Here is an 18,274-nt window from a genome sequence, read left to right as displayed (position 1 = left end):
CTGTAACGGATTTTGAAATATTTTCAATGACATGCAAAGTTATTTAAACATACAATTAAATACGTTAATTTTGAGCTTGTTTGATAACCATTCCTTAGTGCTTCCTATTTGTTGACTTTTTAAAGTTTGCTCATTGAGTTAACTTTTAAAGTAAGTCCATATTTTATTTGTTGTTGTCATCAGTAACTGAGCGTAGTATATATACCTTGGAATATGATGCAGTTGGAAGATACTTACTTGCAATGGCTGTCACAGGACTTCTTTTCCTCCTCTTGATATTCCTTCTGGAGACCACCTTGTGGAAAGTGAAAACCTTTGTGTTTCGCTACATTTTGTTTGGTATCTTCAAAAAATCCAATAAGGTAAGTAACTTATTGAATCAGAGATATTTCTAAGACCAAAAGCGGTCTCTATCTGCCTAACCTCATTACTAAGATATAGGAATATAAATCACTCCATGTTGCCTGGGATCGATATGAATCAAAGATGTTTATCATAATTTGAATTTTGGTTTCTAAACATTATGACCTCTACCAGTCAGAACATGATACTGTAAAATATTTTGATCATAATAGAAAGGTTTCCCATGAACATCTCCTGTGTCAGAAAACCATTCCCTCCCAAAGTTGCTTATTCACCCTAACTTGATCCCTGCATAGTTCTAATAAACTCCCAAGTGATATTGATTCTGTTGGCCTACAGAATGCATATTTAACAGCACATCTCTATTGCAGTTGCTTTCAAATGTTGGTATTTGTCAAAATCTCCTGGACTCTTTCTTAAAGTACAAAATTATGGTCTCTGTTCTACTGCTAAATAAAAAGTCTATATAGAAAAATCAGTTGTATATCTATATATAAGCCACAAACAAAAAGCTAAATATAAAATTATGTCATTTGAATAGCATAAAAACATTCAAATGGTGTTATTTGAATTAAAAAATAAAAATACCCAGGAATAAATCTAACATAAGTTATGTAAGACATTTTCATGGAATATTACAAAAAAAAACAATTGAAATATTAAAGAAGACCTATCTAAATGAAGAAATATACCATGTTCTTGCTTTGGAAAACCCAATCATGGGGAGATGACAATTTTCCCTAAATTAATCTAAAGATTTAATGCTATCCCAATCAAAATCCTGTGTGTGTGTGAGTGTGTGTGTGCGCACGCACACGCGCACGCGCAGAATGATCATCTGATCAGTTGATTCTAAAGTTTACATGGAAATGTAAAGTGATTTAAAAATGTACACAGAAATGCAAAATGTTAAGGATCTCCAAGGAAATATTGAGAAAGAACAAATATGGTAGACATATACTACCATATATGTGTTTTTTAAACTATAGTAACTAAGACTGAGAAATAGAGCAATGTAACAGAAAGAATAATTTTTTCTTAACGTTTGGTTATCTGCATAAGCTCAGATTTTTAGAAATGCAGCTTTTCAGGCCCCAGCCCTGACCTACTACACCAGAAGATTTGGAGTTGGAACCCATTATTCTTGTTTTAACGAGCCACTCAAGTAATTCTGTGCATGCTAAAGTTTGAGAACAGTGGAATAAAATGTCTAGAAATAGATGCACAAATATGATAGAATTGACACAAAATGCAGTGAAGAGAGGATGTTCATCTCAATTAATGATGCCGATTCAAATGGATTTCCATAAGCACATAATGAACTTTGATTCCCATCTTACTTCATACAGGTTGGTTTTAGTTTACAACTTTTCTACATCTAAATGTGAAAGATAAAGCAATAAAGCTTTCAGAACAAAAACATAGCAAATATAACCATGATAGTGAAGGCATAATCATCAAAAGACATCATTAAATGAGTCAAAAGGCAAGTCACACAAAGGAAAACTATTTTGAATTGAAAACCACTAATAAAATTGGCAGAAAACCCAATTTTAAAATGAGCAAAAGACTTGAACACTGACTTTACAAAAATGAAGATACAAATATCCAGTCAATTAGTTCAGTCGCTCAGTCGTGTCTGACTCTTTGTGACCCCATGAATCAGAGCACACCAGGCCTCCCTGTCCATCAACAACTCCTGGAGTTTACTCAAACTTATGTCCATCGAGTCGGTGATGCCATCCAGCCATCTCATCCTCTGTCGTCCCCTTCTCCTCCTGCCCCCAATCCCTCCCAGCATCAGGGTCTTTTCCAATGAATCAACTCTTTGCATGAGGTGGCCAGAGTACTGGAGTTTCAGCTTTACCATCAGTCCTTCCAATGAACACCCAGGACTGATCTCCCCTAGAATGGTCTGGTTGGATCTCCTTGCAGTCCAAGGGACTCTCAAGAATCTTATCCAACACCACATTCAAAAGCATCAATTCTTCGGCACTCAGCTTTCTTCACAGTCCAACTCTCACATCCATACATGACCATAGGAAAAACCATAGCCTTGACTAGACAAACCTTTGTTGGCAAAGTAATGTCTCTGCTTTTTAATATGCTATCTAGGTTGGTCATAACTTTACTTCCAAGGAGTAAGCGTCTTTTTATTTCATGGCTGCAATCATCATCTGCAGTGATTTTGAAGCCCCCCAAAATAAAGTTTGACACTGTTTCCACTGTTTCCCCATCTATTTCCCATGAAGTGATGGGACCAGATGCCATGATCTTAGTTTTCTGAATGTTGAGTTTTTAGCCAACTTTTTCACTCTTCTCTTTCATTTTCATCAAGAGGCTTTGTAGTTCCTCTTCACTTTCTGCCATAAGGGTGGTGTCATCTGCATATCTGAGGTTATTGATATTTCTCCTGGCAATCTTGATTCCAGCTTGTGTTTCTTCCAGTCCACTGTTTCTCATGATGTACTCTGCATGTAAATTAAATAAGCAGAGTGACAATATACAGCCTTAACATACTCCTTTTCCTATTTGGAACCAGTCTGTTGTTCCATTTCTAGTTCTAACTGTTGCTTCCTGACCTGCATATAGGTTTCTCAAGAGGCAGGTCAGGTGGTCTGGTATTCCCATTTCTTGAAGAGTTTTCCACAGTTTATTGTGATCCACACAGTCAAAGGATTTGGTATAGTCAATAAAGCAGAAATAGATGCTTTTTTGGAACTCTCTTGCTTTTTCCATGATCCAGCGGATGTTGGCAATTTGATCTTTGGTTCCTCTGCCTTTTCTAAAACCAGCTTGAACACGTGGAAGTTCATGGTTCACATATTGCTGAAGCCTGGCTTGGAGAATTCTGAGCATTGCTTTACTAGCGAGAGCATATGTAAATGAATAACATCAACAGTCATTGGTAAATGCAAAGAATGCCACTGAGAGATACCACAGTATACATGTAAATATACTAAGTGTTGAAGAAACAGTACAACTGGAGCCATCAAACATTGATGTTGGGAATATAAACTGATATTCCATTAGAAAATTGTCTGGCATTATCTTCAGGAGTCAGATAAAGATAGCAGAATAAGAGTTTACTTGTTCCCAGAGAAATGCCAAAACCACATCTACAACTGTCTCCAATAGTAACCTAAAGACTAGCAGAACAAAATTCATATTGTTAAGGATATATAGAAAAGGCCACATCAAGATGGGTAAGAGGGGCAGAGATGTGGACTAGCCAGAACCCACAGGAGGAATATTACCCCAAGAAGTAATATTCAAGGAGGGAGGGGTTCAAGCTCCACATCAGGCTCACCAGCCCAAAAGACCTGCACTGGGAAGATAAGTCCCCATAATGTCTGACTTTGAGAATTGGTGGGGTTTATAACCAGGAGAACCAGTAGGCTGTGGGAAATCAAAACTCCCCTTGTGAAGAGCTTGTATGCAATTTCAACTTTCTCCATGTCCCAGCACTGAGGATTTGCAAAGCACCTGGATCATATAAGAAGGCAATTAATTGATTAATTTAAGGGCATATGCCAAAGGGTAAGATCTGGTGGAACTATCTCAAAGAACAGAAGTGCTAGTGGATGTCATATATTTTTAGTCTCCTTCTACTTAGCTGATCCATTGTTGGTGGGGATCATTTCTGTAATTCTCCAGATATATAACTAACATTGTGTGCCACACCCCAGCCTTATGCTAAGTGCCAGCCCAGCCCAACCCAGTTTCCCTGCTCAGTCCTCAAAGTGGCTCTCACTCCACCCTACCTGGCACCGCTCCAAATCATCTCCATTTCCTGGAGACCAGCCCTACACACTAGCACACCTACAATGGTCACAGCTGGGCCTCACAACCAGCCATACTGAGGGGCAATCCTGCTCACGAGCACACCTACAGTAGTTGTGACCAGGTCTCAGACAGTTGGGATGGGACCAACCAGTCTGCAAGGGCATTGCAGCAGCTACCAAGCCATGCAGCATGCCTGCAGGAATTGTGGCCCAATCACAACAGAAAGGCACGCTGGTATACATAAAGATACCCCTAGAGCACCTGGCCCTGATGACCAGGGGGAGTTGTTCCACTGCAATTCACTGTACACCAGTGGTCTACATAACACCACTCTTTCAAGACCTAGTGCTATATCTGATATACCCAACACATAGAAACAAACAGAGAATGAGGCAAAATGCAGAGACAACATGACAAAACCTCATAAAACAAAAGTAATAAAAAAAAGGCAAGACAAAGCCTCATAAAAAGAACTAAATGAAACAAAAATAAACAATTATTAGATAAAGAATTCAAAGAAATAGTCATGAAAATCCTCACCAAACTCAGAAGAATGGAGGAAATCAGTAAGCTTCAACAAAGAGTTAGAAAATATAAAAAAGATGCAGTCAGAACTTCAGAATACAATAATAAATGAAAATACACTTGAGTAACTTAACAGCACATTAGAGGATGCAGAAGAATGGATCAACAATCTAGAAGACCGAGTAGTAGAAATCACCCAATTGGAATAGCAAAAAAGAAAAAAGAATTTTTTAAAAATGAGGGCAGTTTAAGGGACCTCTGAGAAAACATTAAGCATAATAATATTTACATTATAGGGATTACAGGAGGAGAATTAGGGGGCAGAAACTCTATCTGAAGAAATAATGGCTGAAAATGTTTCTAAATTATTGAAGGAAACAGACATCCAAGTGCAAGAATCACAGAGTCCCAAACAAGATGAACCGAAAGACATTCATGCCAAAATACATTTTACTTAATATAACAAAAATTAAAACTGAAGAGTCTTAAAGGCAGCAAGGAAAAAAAAACTCATTACATACAAGGGAACCACCATAAGATTATCAATTGATTTTTCAGCAGAATCTTTACAGGTAGGTAGAGACTGATGCTACATATTCAAAGTACTGAAAGAAAAAAAAAAATAACCAATAATACTCTACCTGGCAAGGATTCATTCAGAATTCAAGGAGAGAGAGTTTCCCAAAGAAGCAAAAGTTAAAGGAGTTTATCACCACTAAACAAGCCTTACAAGAAATAGTAAAAGAGACTTCTTCAGGTAGAAAAAACAGAAAACGCCATAACTAGAAAAGGAAAATCATGAAAGGAAAAATGTTGCTAGTAAAAGAAAACATACAGTAAAGACAGTGGATCAACCACCTATAACAATAGTATGAATATTAAAAGACAAAAGCAGTAAAATGGTATCTAAAGCAATTAATTGTGCAATATACAAAATTAAAAGATGCAAAATGTGACATCAAAAACATAAAATGTGGGGCATGATTGTACTTTTAAAACATATTTGAACTCAAGTGATCATCAACTTAGGCTGCTATGTAACAACATAGGTTGTTACATAAAAACCTCATGGTAAACGCAAACAAAAAAAGCTGTAATAGATACACAAAATTTAAAAAGAAGAAATGTAGACATAGCGCTAAAGAAAGTCATCAGATTACAAGGAAAGAGAACAAGAAAGAATCAGAGAATTAAACAGAAAACAACTAATGAAACAGCAATAAGTAAATACTATCAATAATTACTTTGAATATAAATGGAATAAATATTACAATCAAAAGACACAGAGTAGTTGACTGGATTATTTTTTAAAGACCCATGTGTATGCAACCTTCAAAGACTTACTTCAGAGATAAAGACATATACATGCTGAAAGAGAATTGATGGAAAAGATTTTCCACGCAAATGAAAAGGAAGCTGTGGTGGCAATGATTATATATTTTTAAAATTTACTTTAAAACAAACACTGTACTGAGATGAAAAGGTCATTACATAATTATAGAGTGATCAATACAATAAAAAGATATAACATTTGTAAATATCTATGTACCTAACAAAGAAATACAGGTATAAAGCAAGATAATGCCAGTTGTATAAAACTAGAAGAGGACTTTAACACCCCACTTGTTTTAATAGATAGACTATCCAGAAAGAAAATCAATGAGAAAACATTCTATTGGGTTGGCCAAAAATGTTCCTTTGGGTTTTCCAATAGCATCTTATGGAAAAACATAAATGAAATTTTTGGCCAACACAATACTTAAACAACAGGCAAGTTTGGCCTTGGAGTACAAAATGAAGAAGGGAAAAGGTTATCAGACTTTTGCCAAGAGTGCACTGGTCATAGCAAACACTCTCTTTCAACAACACAAGAGACGATTATACATGGGCATCACCCATCTGGTCAATACTGAAATCAGATTGATTATATTATTTGCCGCCAAAGATGGAGAAGCTCTAAACAGTTAGCAAAAACAAGACTGGGAGCAGACTATGGTTCAGATCATGAACTCTTTGTTATAAAGTTCACACTAAATTAAAGAAAGCAGGGAAAACCACTAGGCCCTTCAGGTATGACCTAAACTAAATTCCTTACAATAATACAGTGTAAGTGACAAATAGATTCAAGGGATTAGATCTGATAGAGTGCCTGGAGAACTATGGATGGAGTTTCATAATGTTGTTCAGGAGGTAGTGATTAAAACCACCCCCCGAGAAAAAGAAATTCAACAAGGCAAAATGGTTATCTGAGGAGGCCTTACAAATAGCTGAGAAAAGAAGAGAAGTGAAAGGCAAAGAGGAAAGGAAAGATATACCCAACTGAATCCAGATTTCCAAAGAATAGCAATGAGGGATAAGAAAGCCTTCCTAAGTGAACAATGCAAAGAAATGGAGGAAAACAATAGAATGGAAAAGACTAGACATCTCTTCAAGAATATGACAAATGCCAAGGGAAATTTAATGCAAAGATGGGCACAATAAGACAGTAATGGTATGGGCCTAACAGAAGCAGAAGATGGGCGATGCCAAAGAATGTTCAAACTACTACAGAAGTGCACTCATTTCACATGCTAGCAACGTCATGCTCAAAATCCTCCAAGCTAGCCTTCAACAGTATGTAAACTTAGAATTTCCAGATATACAAGCTGGACTTAGAAAAGGCGGGGGAACCAGAGACCAAACTGCCAACATCTGTTGGATCATAGAAAAAGCAAGAGAATTCCAGAAAAAACATCTACTACTGCTTCATTGACTATGCTAAAGCCTTTGATTATGTGGATCACAACAAACTGGGAAATTCTTAAAAATATGGGAATACCAGACCACCTTACCTGCCTCCTGAGAAACCCGTATCAGGTCAAGAAACAGTTAGAACTGGACATGGAACAGAAGATTAATTCAAAATTGGAAAAGGAGTATGTCAAGGCTCCATATTGTCACCTTGCTTATTTAACTTATACGCAGACTACATCCAACGAAATGCCAGACTGGATGAAGCACAAGCTGGAATCAAGTTTGCCAGGAGGAATATCAGTAACCTAAGGTATGCAGATGACACCACACTTATGGCAGAAAGTGAAGATGAACTAAAGAGCCTCTTGATGAATGTGATAAAGGAGAGTGAAAAAGCTGGCTTAAAAGTCAACATTCAAAAAACTAATATCGTGGCATCTGGTCCTATCACTTCATGGCAAATAGTTGGGGAAACAATGGAAACAGTGATAGATTTTATTTTCTTGAGTTCAAAAATAACTTCAGATGGTGACTGCAGCCATGAAATTAAAAGACATTTGCTCCTTGGAAAATAAGCTATGACAAACCTAGACAGTGTATTTAAGAGCAGAGACATTACTTTGCTGACAAAAGTTTCTATAGTCAAAGCTATGGTTTTTCCAGTAGTCATGTACAGATGTGCGAGTAGGGCCATCAAGAAGGTTGAATGCCAAAGAATTGATGTTTTTAAACTGTGGTGTTGGAGAAACTGTTGAGAGTCCCTTGGTCTGTGAGGAGATCAAACATAAAGAAAATCAACCCTCAATATTCATTGAAAGCACTGAAGCTGAACTTCTAATACTTTGGCCACCTGATGCAAAAGTCCAACTCACTGGGAAAGACCTTGATGCTGGGAAAGATAGAATGCAAGGGGAGAAGAGGACAAAAGAGGATGAGATGGTTGGATGGCATCACCAACTCAATGGACCTGAGTTTGAGCAAGCTCCAAGAGATGGTGGACAAGGAGCCTGGCATGCTGCTGTCCATGGGGTTGCAAAGTGTCGGACACAACTGAGCAACTGAACAACAACAAATACTTAAATGACAGCCTAGATCAGGTTGATTTAATAGATATATATGAAATATCCCACTCCAACAGAATTCCCCTTCTTTTCAGGTTCACATAGGACTTTTTCACATTAGGCTGCAAAACAAATCTCAGTGAATTTAAGAAGACTGAAATCATGTCAAGCATCTTTTCTGACCACTCTGGTATGAAAATTAAAATGAATTACAAGAAGACAATTATAAAAACCACAAGCATGTGGAAACTAACCAATATGTTGCTAGACATCCAATGGATCAGTGAAGATATCAAAGATGAAATAAAATGAAAATGGAAACACAGTGCTCCCAAATATATGGATTGTAGCAAAAGCAGTTCTAAGAAACTTTTTAGTGATATATACCTACCTCAGTAAACAAGGATAATCTGAAGTAAACAATCCCACCTCACACATAAAAGAACCAGAAAAAGAACAAATGAAGCCCCAAGTTAGTAGAAGAAATTAAATAATAAAGATCAGAGTCCAAATAAACAGAAACTTTAAAAAAGTAGAAATAGATGAAACTAGAAGCTGGCCCTTTGAAAAGATAAACAAAAGTGGTAAACATTTAGCCAGATTCATTTTTAAAAACAGAGAGATAAAGTCCAAATGAAATCATAAATAAAAGAAGAGTTACAACAGACACTACAGATACAAAGGTTCATGAGTTTACTATAAACAATTACACAGTAGCAAACTGGACAATTTTTAAGAAAGGGATAAATTTCTAGAAACACACCATCTCCCAAGACTCAGTCAGGAAGATACATAAAATCTTAACAGATCAACACTAATAATGAAATCAAATCAGTATTCAAAATACTCCTAATAAAGTCTAAAAACTAGAGGGAATCACAGGTGAATTCTACCAAATATCCAAAGAGTTAATACCTAGTATTCTCAAACTAGTTCAAATAATTGAAAAGAACACTTCCAAACACAATCCATGAGGCCAGTATTCCCCTGATAGAAAAACCAAAAACACTACAAAAAAAAGAAATTACAGGCCAATATCCCTGAAGAACATAGATACAAAAATCCTCAACAAAATATTAGCAAACTGAATTCAACAATGCATTAAAAGGATTTTACACATGATCCTTCATGTGTAAGAATGAATGATGAATTTGGATGGTTCATTATTCATTGAATGAATGAGTGACACATCATTCATTTGTTCAGTATCTGCAAATCAATCAATATTATGCACATGTTAACAAAATCATGGGTAGAAAGACTATGATCACTTCAATAAAAGCAGAAGAATCTATTTATGATAAAAACACTCAACAAAGTGGGTATAAAGGGGACATATCTAAAATAATAAAAAGGCATTTCATGATAAACACACAGCTAATATCAAACTCAATAATGAAACACTGAAAGCTTTTCCTCAAAAATCAGGAACAAGAAAAGGATGTCCACTCTCACTTCTTGTATTTAACACAATATTGGAAGTCCTAGCCACAACAATCAGACAAGAAAGAGAAATAAAAGTTATCCAAATTGGAAGGGAAATGTGAAACTGTTAGTATCCACAGATGCCATTCTATATACAGAAAATCCAAAACACTATTAAAACTATAATAGACCAAAACTATCATAACTAATAAATGAATTCAGTAAAGTTGCAGGGTAAAGATGAATACACAGAAATCTGATGCATTTCTAAACATTATAATAATGAACTAACAGAAAGAGGATTCAGATGGCCAGCAGAAAAAATAAAATGATGCTCAACATCACTAATTTTCAGGGAAATGAAACCAAAATCACATAGCAATATCACTTCATACTAGTTAGATTGGCAAGTGATGATGTGGATAAAGGGAACCCTCAGGTCCACTGTTGGTGGGAATGTAAATTGGTACAGTCAATATAGAACACAGTATATAAGTTCCTCAAAAAATTAAAAATAGAATTACCATATGATCCAGCAATTCCACTTTCAAATATTTATCTGAAGAAAATGAAAGCACTAATTCTGAAACATACATGCACCACTATGTTTACTCCTGCATTATTTACAATAGCCAAGGTTTAGAGGCCATCTGAAGAAACAGTGTCAGACTTTATTTTTGGGGGCTCCAAAATCACTGCAGATGGTGATTGCAGCCATGAAATTAAAAGACGCTTACTCCTTGGAAGGAAAGTTATGTCCAACCTAGATAGCATATTCAAAAGCAGAGACATTACTTTGCCAACAAAGATCCGTCTAGTCAAGGCTATGGTTTTTCCAGTGGTCATGTATGGATGTGAGAGTTGGACTGTGAAGAAAGCTGAGCACCAAAGAATTGATGCTTTTGAACTGTGGTGTTGGAGAAGACTCTTGAGAGTCCCTTGGACTGCAAGGAGATCCAACCAGTCCATCCTAAAGGAGATCAGTCCTGGGTGTTCATTGGAAGGACGGATGCTAAAGCTGAAACTCCAGTACTTTGGCCACCTGATGCGAAGAGCTGACTCATTGGAAAAGACTCTGATGCTGGGAGGGATTGGGGGCAGGAGGAGAAGGGGACAACAGAGGATGAGATGGCTGGATGGCATCACTGACTCGATGGACATGAGTTTGGGTGAACTCTGGGAGTTGGTGATGGACAGGGAGGCCTGGCGTGCTGCAATTCATGGGGTCGCAAAGAGTCAGACATGACTGAGCGACTGAACTGAACTGAACTGAACTGAAGTGTCCATCAGTAAATGAATGGATAAAAGCTATGATGTACATGTACATATGTCTTCCCAGGTCACGCTAGTGGCAAAGAGCCTGCATCCCAATGCAGGAAACATAAAAGATGTGAGTTCAATACTCGGGTAAGGAAGATCCCCTGGAGGAGGGCATAAAAACCCACTCCAGTATTCTTGCCTGGAGAATCCCTTGGACTGAGGAGCCTGGAGGACTACAATCCATAGGGACGCAAAGAGTCTGACACAACTGAAGTGACTTAATACACACACACACACACACACACACACAATATATTACTCAGCCATAAAAAAGGAATGAAAGTGCCCTATATATACCAAGGTAGATAGTCCTGGAGATCATTATGCTAAGTGAAATGTCAGATTGTCAGTGTTGTTGAGTCGCTAAGTCATGTCTGACTCTTTGCGACTGCAAAGACTACAGCACGCCAGGCTCCTCTATACTCCACTGTCTCCTGGAATGTGTTCAAATTCATGTCCATTGAGTCAGTGATGCTATGTAACCATTTTATCCTCTGCTACCCTTGACAGAGGAGCCAGACAGAGGAGCCTGGCATAATATAGTCAGTAGATCACATAAAGAACTTTTGCCTACAATCTTTCCCAACATCAGTCTTTTCCAATGAATTGACTCTACACATCAGGTAGTCAAAATATTGGAGCTTAAGCTTTAGCATCAGTCTTTCAAATGAATATTCAGGGTTTATTACCTTTAGGATTGACTGGTTTGAGCTCCCTGCAGTTCAAGGGACTCTCAAGAGAAAACCATAGCTTTGACTATATGGACCTTCATGAGCAAAGTAATGTCTCTTTTTTAATATGCTGTCTCAGTTTGTCACAGCTTTTCTTCCAGGGAGCAAGCATCTTTTAATTTCATGGCTACAGTCACCATCTGCAGTGATTTTGGAATCTTAGGAAAGAAAATTGGTTACTGCTTCCACTTTGCTGCTGCTGCTGCTAAGTCGCCTCAGTCGTGTCAGACTCTGTGCAACCCCATAGGCGGCAGCCCACCAGGCTCCCCCTTCCCTGGGATTCTCCAGGCAAGAACACTAGAGTGGGTTGCCATTTCCTTCTCCAATGCATGAAAGTGAAAAGTGAAAGTCAAGTCGCTCAGTCGTACCCAACTTGTAGTGACCCCATGGACTTCAGCCTACCAGGCTCCTCCATCCATGGGATTTTCCAGGCAAGAGTACTGGAGTGGGGTGCCATTGCCTTCTCCGTGCTTCCACTTTATCCTCATCTATTTGCCATGAAGTGGTGGGACTGAATCCCATAATCTTAAATTTTTGATGTTGAGTTTCAAGTCAGCTTTTTCATTCTCCTCTTGCACCCTCATCAAGAAGTCCTTTAGCTCCTCTTCACTCTCTGCCATTAGAGTGGCATCAGCTGCATATTTGAAGTTGTTGATATTTCTCCTGGCAATCTTGATTCCAGCTTGTGATGGAGACAGTTACTATGACCTCGCTTATATGTGGGGTTCCATGGTGGATCAGTAGTAAAGAGCCTGCCTACCAAGGCAGGAGATGTAGGTTTTGTCCCTGGGTCAGGATGATGCCCTGGCAAAGGAAATGGCAACCCACTCCAATATGATTACCTGGAAAATCCCAGGGACAGAGGAACCTGGCATGATACAGTCAAGATCTTAAAAAGTCAGACACAAATTAGTGACTAAACAATATACTTATACGTGGAGTCTAAAAAACCAAATGACAGAGACTCAACACAACAGAAACAGACTCATAGGGGCAGAGAACAAACTGGTGACCACAAGAGGCAATGGTGATCATTTCATGGCAGGATTCAGAGAAAAAGAGAAAGACAAAAAGATTGAGATACAAAATTCCAGTTTAAAATAAATGTCATAGGTCATAATGTACACTATTGTGAATACTGTCAATAATATTCCAAATATTTTGTATGATGACAGATGGTTACTAGATGTTGTGGTGATTAATTTGTAATGTATATTAATGTGAAGTTTCTATGTTGTAGGGGGCTTCCCTTGTAGCTAATGTGAAGCTAACATGAAGCTAATATATTTTATAACTATACTTCAAAAGAATAAAACATTTTATATGCATATGAAGTGTGCATAACTAAGTCCTACAAGCTTCCCTTCTAAGTATAAATCCAACAGAGAGGCATAGTCATGTTCACTGAAAGACATTTGAAAGAATGTGCACAAAACATTATTTATATAAGACAAAGTTTAAGAAGGAAGCAAACCACATGTCTCTCAGTAGCATAATGGATTTTAAAATGTCTATTCACACAATAGAATATAGCAATCAGAAGGAAGAGCCTATAACTTATGCAACAGCATAGAATAATCTCAGATACAAATTCAATCAGATGTAAAAGAATATGTAAAGTAGAATTTCATTTATATAAAACAAAACTAATGTATAACAATACATAGTGAGTTACGTGTCATATTTCTAGTTATTGAGGGGTAATATTCTGTTTACTTTATTGATACTGGTTACAATAAAACTTATTAAGATGTTGATTTATGATTTATGTACATATCTAGATATATGTTCTGACAAAATATAGTCCACTCGAAAACAGAATGGCAAACCACTGCAGTATTCTTGCCTTGAGAATCCCATGAATAGTATGAAGGGGCAGAAAGATGTGAAACTGGAAGATGAGCCCCCCAGATCAGTAGGAGTCCAATATGCTACTGGAGAAGAGCAGATAAATAGCTCCAAAAAGAACGAAGAGGCTGAGCCAAAGCAGAAACAACCCCTTGTTGTGGATGTGTCTGGTGGTGAAAGTAAAGTCCAATGCTGTAAAGAACAATATTGTGTAGGAATCTGGAATGCTAGGTCCTTGAATCAAGGTAAATTGAAAGTGGTCACACAGGTGTTGGCAAGAATGAACATCAACATTTTAGGAATCAGTGAAATAAAATGGGTGGGAATGGGCGAATTTAATTCAGATGACCCTCATATCTACTATTGTGAACAAGAATCCCTTAGAAGAAATGGGGTAGCCCTGAGTCAACAAAAGAGTCTGAAATGCAGTACTTGGTTGCAATCTCAAAAATGACAGAATGATCTTTGTTTATTTTCAAGACAAACCATTCAAATTCACAGTAATCCAAGTCTATGTCCCAACAAATAGCACTGATAAAGGTGAAGTCAAACAGTTCTATGAAGACCTACAATATGTGATAGAACTAAGACCAAAATGGAGGTCTCTGTCATCAGAGGGGATTGGAATGCAAAAGTAGGAAGTCAGGAGATACATGGAATAACAGGCAGGCAACTTTGGCCTTGGAGTACAAAATGAAGCAGGGCAAAGGCTATCAGAGTTTTGCCAAGAGAGCATACTGGTCATAGCAAACACTCTTTCAACAGCACAAGAGATGACTACACATGGACATCACGCATATGGTCAATACTGAAATCAGATTGATTATATTTTTGCAGCCAAAGATAAAAAAAGCTCTATACAGTCAGCAAAAATAAGACTGGGAGCTGACTGTGGCTCAGATCATGAACTCTATATTGCAAAATTCACACTTGAAGAAAGTAAGGAAAACCACTAGGGCCTTCAAGTATGACCTAAACCAAATCCCTTACAATTATACAGTGCAAGAAACAAATAGATCCAAAGGATTAGGTCTGATAGAGTGCCTGAAGAACTATAGTCAGGGGTTCCTAACATTTTACAGGAGGTAATGACCAAAATCAACCCCAAGAAAAAGAAATGCAAGAAGGCAAAGTGATTGCATGAAGAGGCCTTACAAATAGCTGAGAAAAGAAGTGAAGCGAAAGGCAAAGGAGAAAGGGAAAGATATACCAACTGAATGCAGAGTTCCAAAGAATAGCAAGGAGAGATAAGAAAGCCTTCTTAAGTAAATAATGTAAAGAAACAAAGGAAAACAATTGAATGGGAAAGACTAGAGAGCTCTTCAAGAAAATTAGAGATACCAAGGGAATATTTCATGTAAAGATTGGCACAATAAATTATGATGGAAACAGTAAGGACCTAACAGAAGTAGAAGAGATTAAGAAGAAATTGCAAGAATACACTGAAGAACTGTACAAAATAGGTCTTCATGACCCATATAACAACTATGATGTGATCACTCACTTAGAGTCAGATTTCCTAGAGTGTGAAGTCAATTGGCTCTAGGAAGAATTACTAGGAACCAAGCTAATGGAAGTAATGGAATTCCAGCTGAGCTATTTCAATTCCTAAAAGATGACACTCTTAAAGTTTCAGCAATATGTCAGCAAATTTGAAACACTCTGACAACTGAAAAAGGTCAATTTTCATTCCAACTCCAAATAAGGGAAATGCCAAAGAATGTTCAAGCTATCATACAAGTGCACTACTTTCACATGCTGTTAAGGTAATGCTCAAAATAATTCAAACTAGGCTCCAACACTATTTTAGCCAAGAACTTCTAGATGTGCAAGTTGAATTTAGAAAAAGGCAGAAGAACCAGAGACCAAATAGCCAGCATCCACTGGATCATAGAAAAAGCAAGAGAATTCCCGAAAAACATCTAATTCTGCTTCATTGACTACGCTAAAGCCTTTGACTATGTGAATCACAACAAACTATGGAAAATACTTAAAGAGACGAGAATACCAGACCACCTTACCTGCCTCCTGAGAAACCTGTATGCAGGTCAAGAAGCACGGTTAGAACAAGACATGGAAAAATGGACTGGTTCAACATTAAGAAAGGAGTACATTAAGGCTGTATATTGTCACCCTGCTTATTTAGCGTATATTCAGAGCACATCATGTGAAATATCAGGCTAGAATCACAAGCTGGAATCAAGATGGCCAGCAGAAACATCAACAACCTCAGATATGCAAATGATACCATTCTAATGGCAGAAAGCAAAGAAGAACTAATTCTTTTTAACATTAAAATCTGGCTTAAATCTCAACATTCAAAAAACTGATATCATGGCATCTGGTCCCATCACTTCATGGCAAATGGATGGGGAAACAATGGAAACAGTGACAGACTTTATTTTCTTAGTCTCCAAAATCCCTGCAAACTGAATGCAGCCATGAAATGAAAGGACACTTGCTCTTGAAAGAAAAGCTATGACAAACCTAGACAGCATATTAAAAAGCAGAGACATGACTTTGCCTATAAAGGTCCACATAGTCAAGGTTACGGTTTTTCCAGTAGTCATGTACAGATATGAAAGCTGAACCATAAAGAAAGGAAAGCTGAGCACCAGAGAACTGATGCTTTTGAACTGTGCTGGAGAAGACACTTGAAGGTCCCTTGGACAGCACTGAGATAAAACCAGTTAATCCTAAAGAAATCAATCCTGAAAACTCACTGGAAGAACCAATGCTGAAGCTGAAGCTCCAATACTTTGGCCACCTGATGTGAAGAGCCAATTCATTGGAAAACACCCTGATGCTGGGAAATATTAAAATCAGGAGGAGAAGCAGGCAATAGAAGATGAAGTAGTTGGATGGAATCACTAACTCAATGGACATGAGTTTGAGCAAACTGAGTGAACTATTGAAGGACAGGGAAGCCTGGTGTGCTGCCATTCATGAGGTCACAAAATGTTGAACATGACTTAGTAACTGAATAGCAGCAACAAAGATATATATTATGCTTAAATGAATAGCTTATACTAAAAATAGTGTTAAAGCATTCAAAATATTTTGCACTAAACATCAGTAAGATCTGTAGTTAATAGAACTGAACCAATGTTAATTTCTTAGTTTTAATCAATGTATCATTACTATATGATGTCATTAAGCAAAGTTAAAATGTATACTAGAGCTGTCCTGTTTTTATAGCTCTTCTGTACATCTAAATTCTTTCAAAATAAAAAGAATGACATGCAAGTCATAGAGTATTCTTTCATATTCTTTTCACTTTGTGGGATGTCTTACCTATTCTTTCTTTCCCATCATAAGTTGCCTGATGAGCTCCTATTTTATTGAAATTCATCTTAAGCATTTCTTACGTGAGTCTGTCCTTGGATTCTACTCCTTCTCTGAAAGAAAAGTGTTACTCTTTCCCTACTCTCAACTCTTCTGATATCTTATAAAGTATACATTTATTATTAAAAATAACTTTATATTTAATAAAAATAAAAAATAAATTATTTTAAAATAACTTTTAGTTATAATTAACAGTTTTCTTGTGATTGCAGTTTTTTGTGAAGTGCCCATTTTGTTAAGAACATGCTACTTGCTCATGGTATAGGTTTTAAACTTTGGATGTAGGAAATATGTAAGAGCTGAGTTGATATGCAGGAAGTCATTTGGAAATGACTCAAAACTTCTGTTTTGACATTTTTAAGATTATCCCAGTTTAGCCTTCCCACAGCCAACCAGTGTAGACCAGATGTCTAAAGTGCATCCATATCTATATCTGTGGTCTTATTTTTAATATATAGGATAGAGTGTCCAAGGAATTATCCGGGGAATCTGAAGATGAAGATGTACAAAATGAAAGAAATAGAATCCTGGAGAACCCTCAGGAGTCACTGAATTCTATAGTGCTTATTAAGGAACTCATAAAGGTAATATTATTCAATGAATAACTTATGATGGTTTAATTTCTGTTAAAGAGTATGTCATTAATGCCAAGGGCTTACTGTGGTTCTTTGAATCTATGTGTGTTTTCTCAAGAGAATAGAAGAACTCTTGTGAAGCTACCTGAGGTGGTCCATGGGAGTCTAAAGTATTGTTTGTATATGACCTGTAAGTATTTTTACTATATTATGTTTTCTGTATTTTTTAAGGTGTATTTTTCAAAACCAGTCGTTTTAGCTGTGAGAAATATCTCTGTTGCAATCCAAAAGCAGGAGTGCTTTGGGTTGCTTGGATTAAATGGAGCTGGGAAAACTACTACCTTCGAAATTTTGACTGGAGAGGAGGTTGCTTCCTCTGGGGATGTGTTCGTTGAGCGCCTTAGCATCACCAAAAATATCCTAAAGGTAAAACATCATTGCTGTCTGAGGTGTGAGAAACATGATTTGTGGGTGAAGGTCAGAAGCAACTCGTGGGAAATGATAGACATGAGTCATAGTAGGCATTGATATCGCTACTGTTGACTTAACCCAAGGATTCTAG

The 18,274-nt window shown here is 37.2% G+C and overlaps 1 protein-coding gene across 1 annotated transcript in view; it reads left to right on the top strand.

The window, feature by feature from the left end:
* LOC147345296 (phospholipid-transporting ATPase ABCA3-like) overlaps window positions 1–18,274 on the top strand; it is a 238,869-nt gene that overhangs the window by 199,107 nt on the left and 21,488 nt on the right. Inside the window, exons 23-25 of the mRNA XM_086375383.1 lie at window positions 184–362; window positions 17,596–17,721; window positions 17,944–18,138. Of these exons, the coding sequence (XP_086231509.1) occupies window positions 184–362; window positions 17,596–17,721; window positions 17,944–18,138 (500 nt within the window). The remainder of the gene's footprint in view (window positions 1–183; window positions 363–17,595; window positions 17,722–17,943; window positions 18,139–18,274) is intronic.

Source organism: Bos grunniens, chromosome 25 (genome assembly GCF_055505025.1).
Source record: "Bos grunniens cultivar Pamir isolate PY7600 chromosome 25, Bosgru_T2T1.0, whole genome shotgun sequence".
Classification (NCBI taxonomy): domain Eukaryota; kingdom Metazoa; phylum Chordata; class Mammalia; order Artiodactyla; family Bovidae; genus Bos; species Bos grunniens.
The sequence above is the reverse complement of the archived record's forward strand: the minus strand, read 5'-3'. Positions and strand labels throughout refer to the sequence as shown.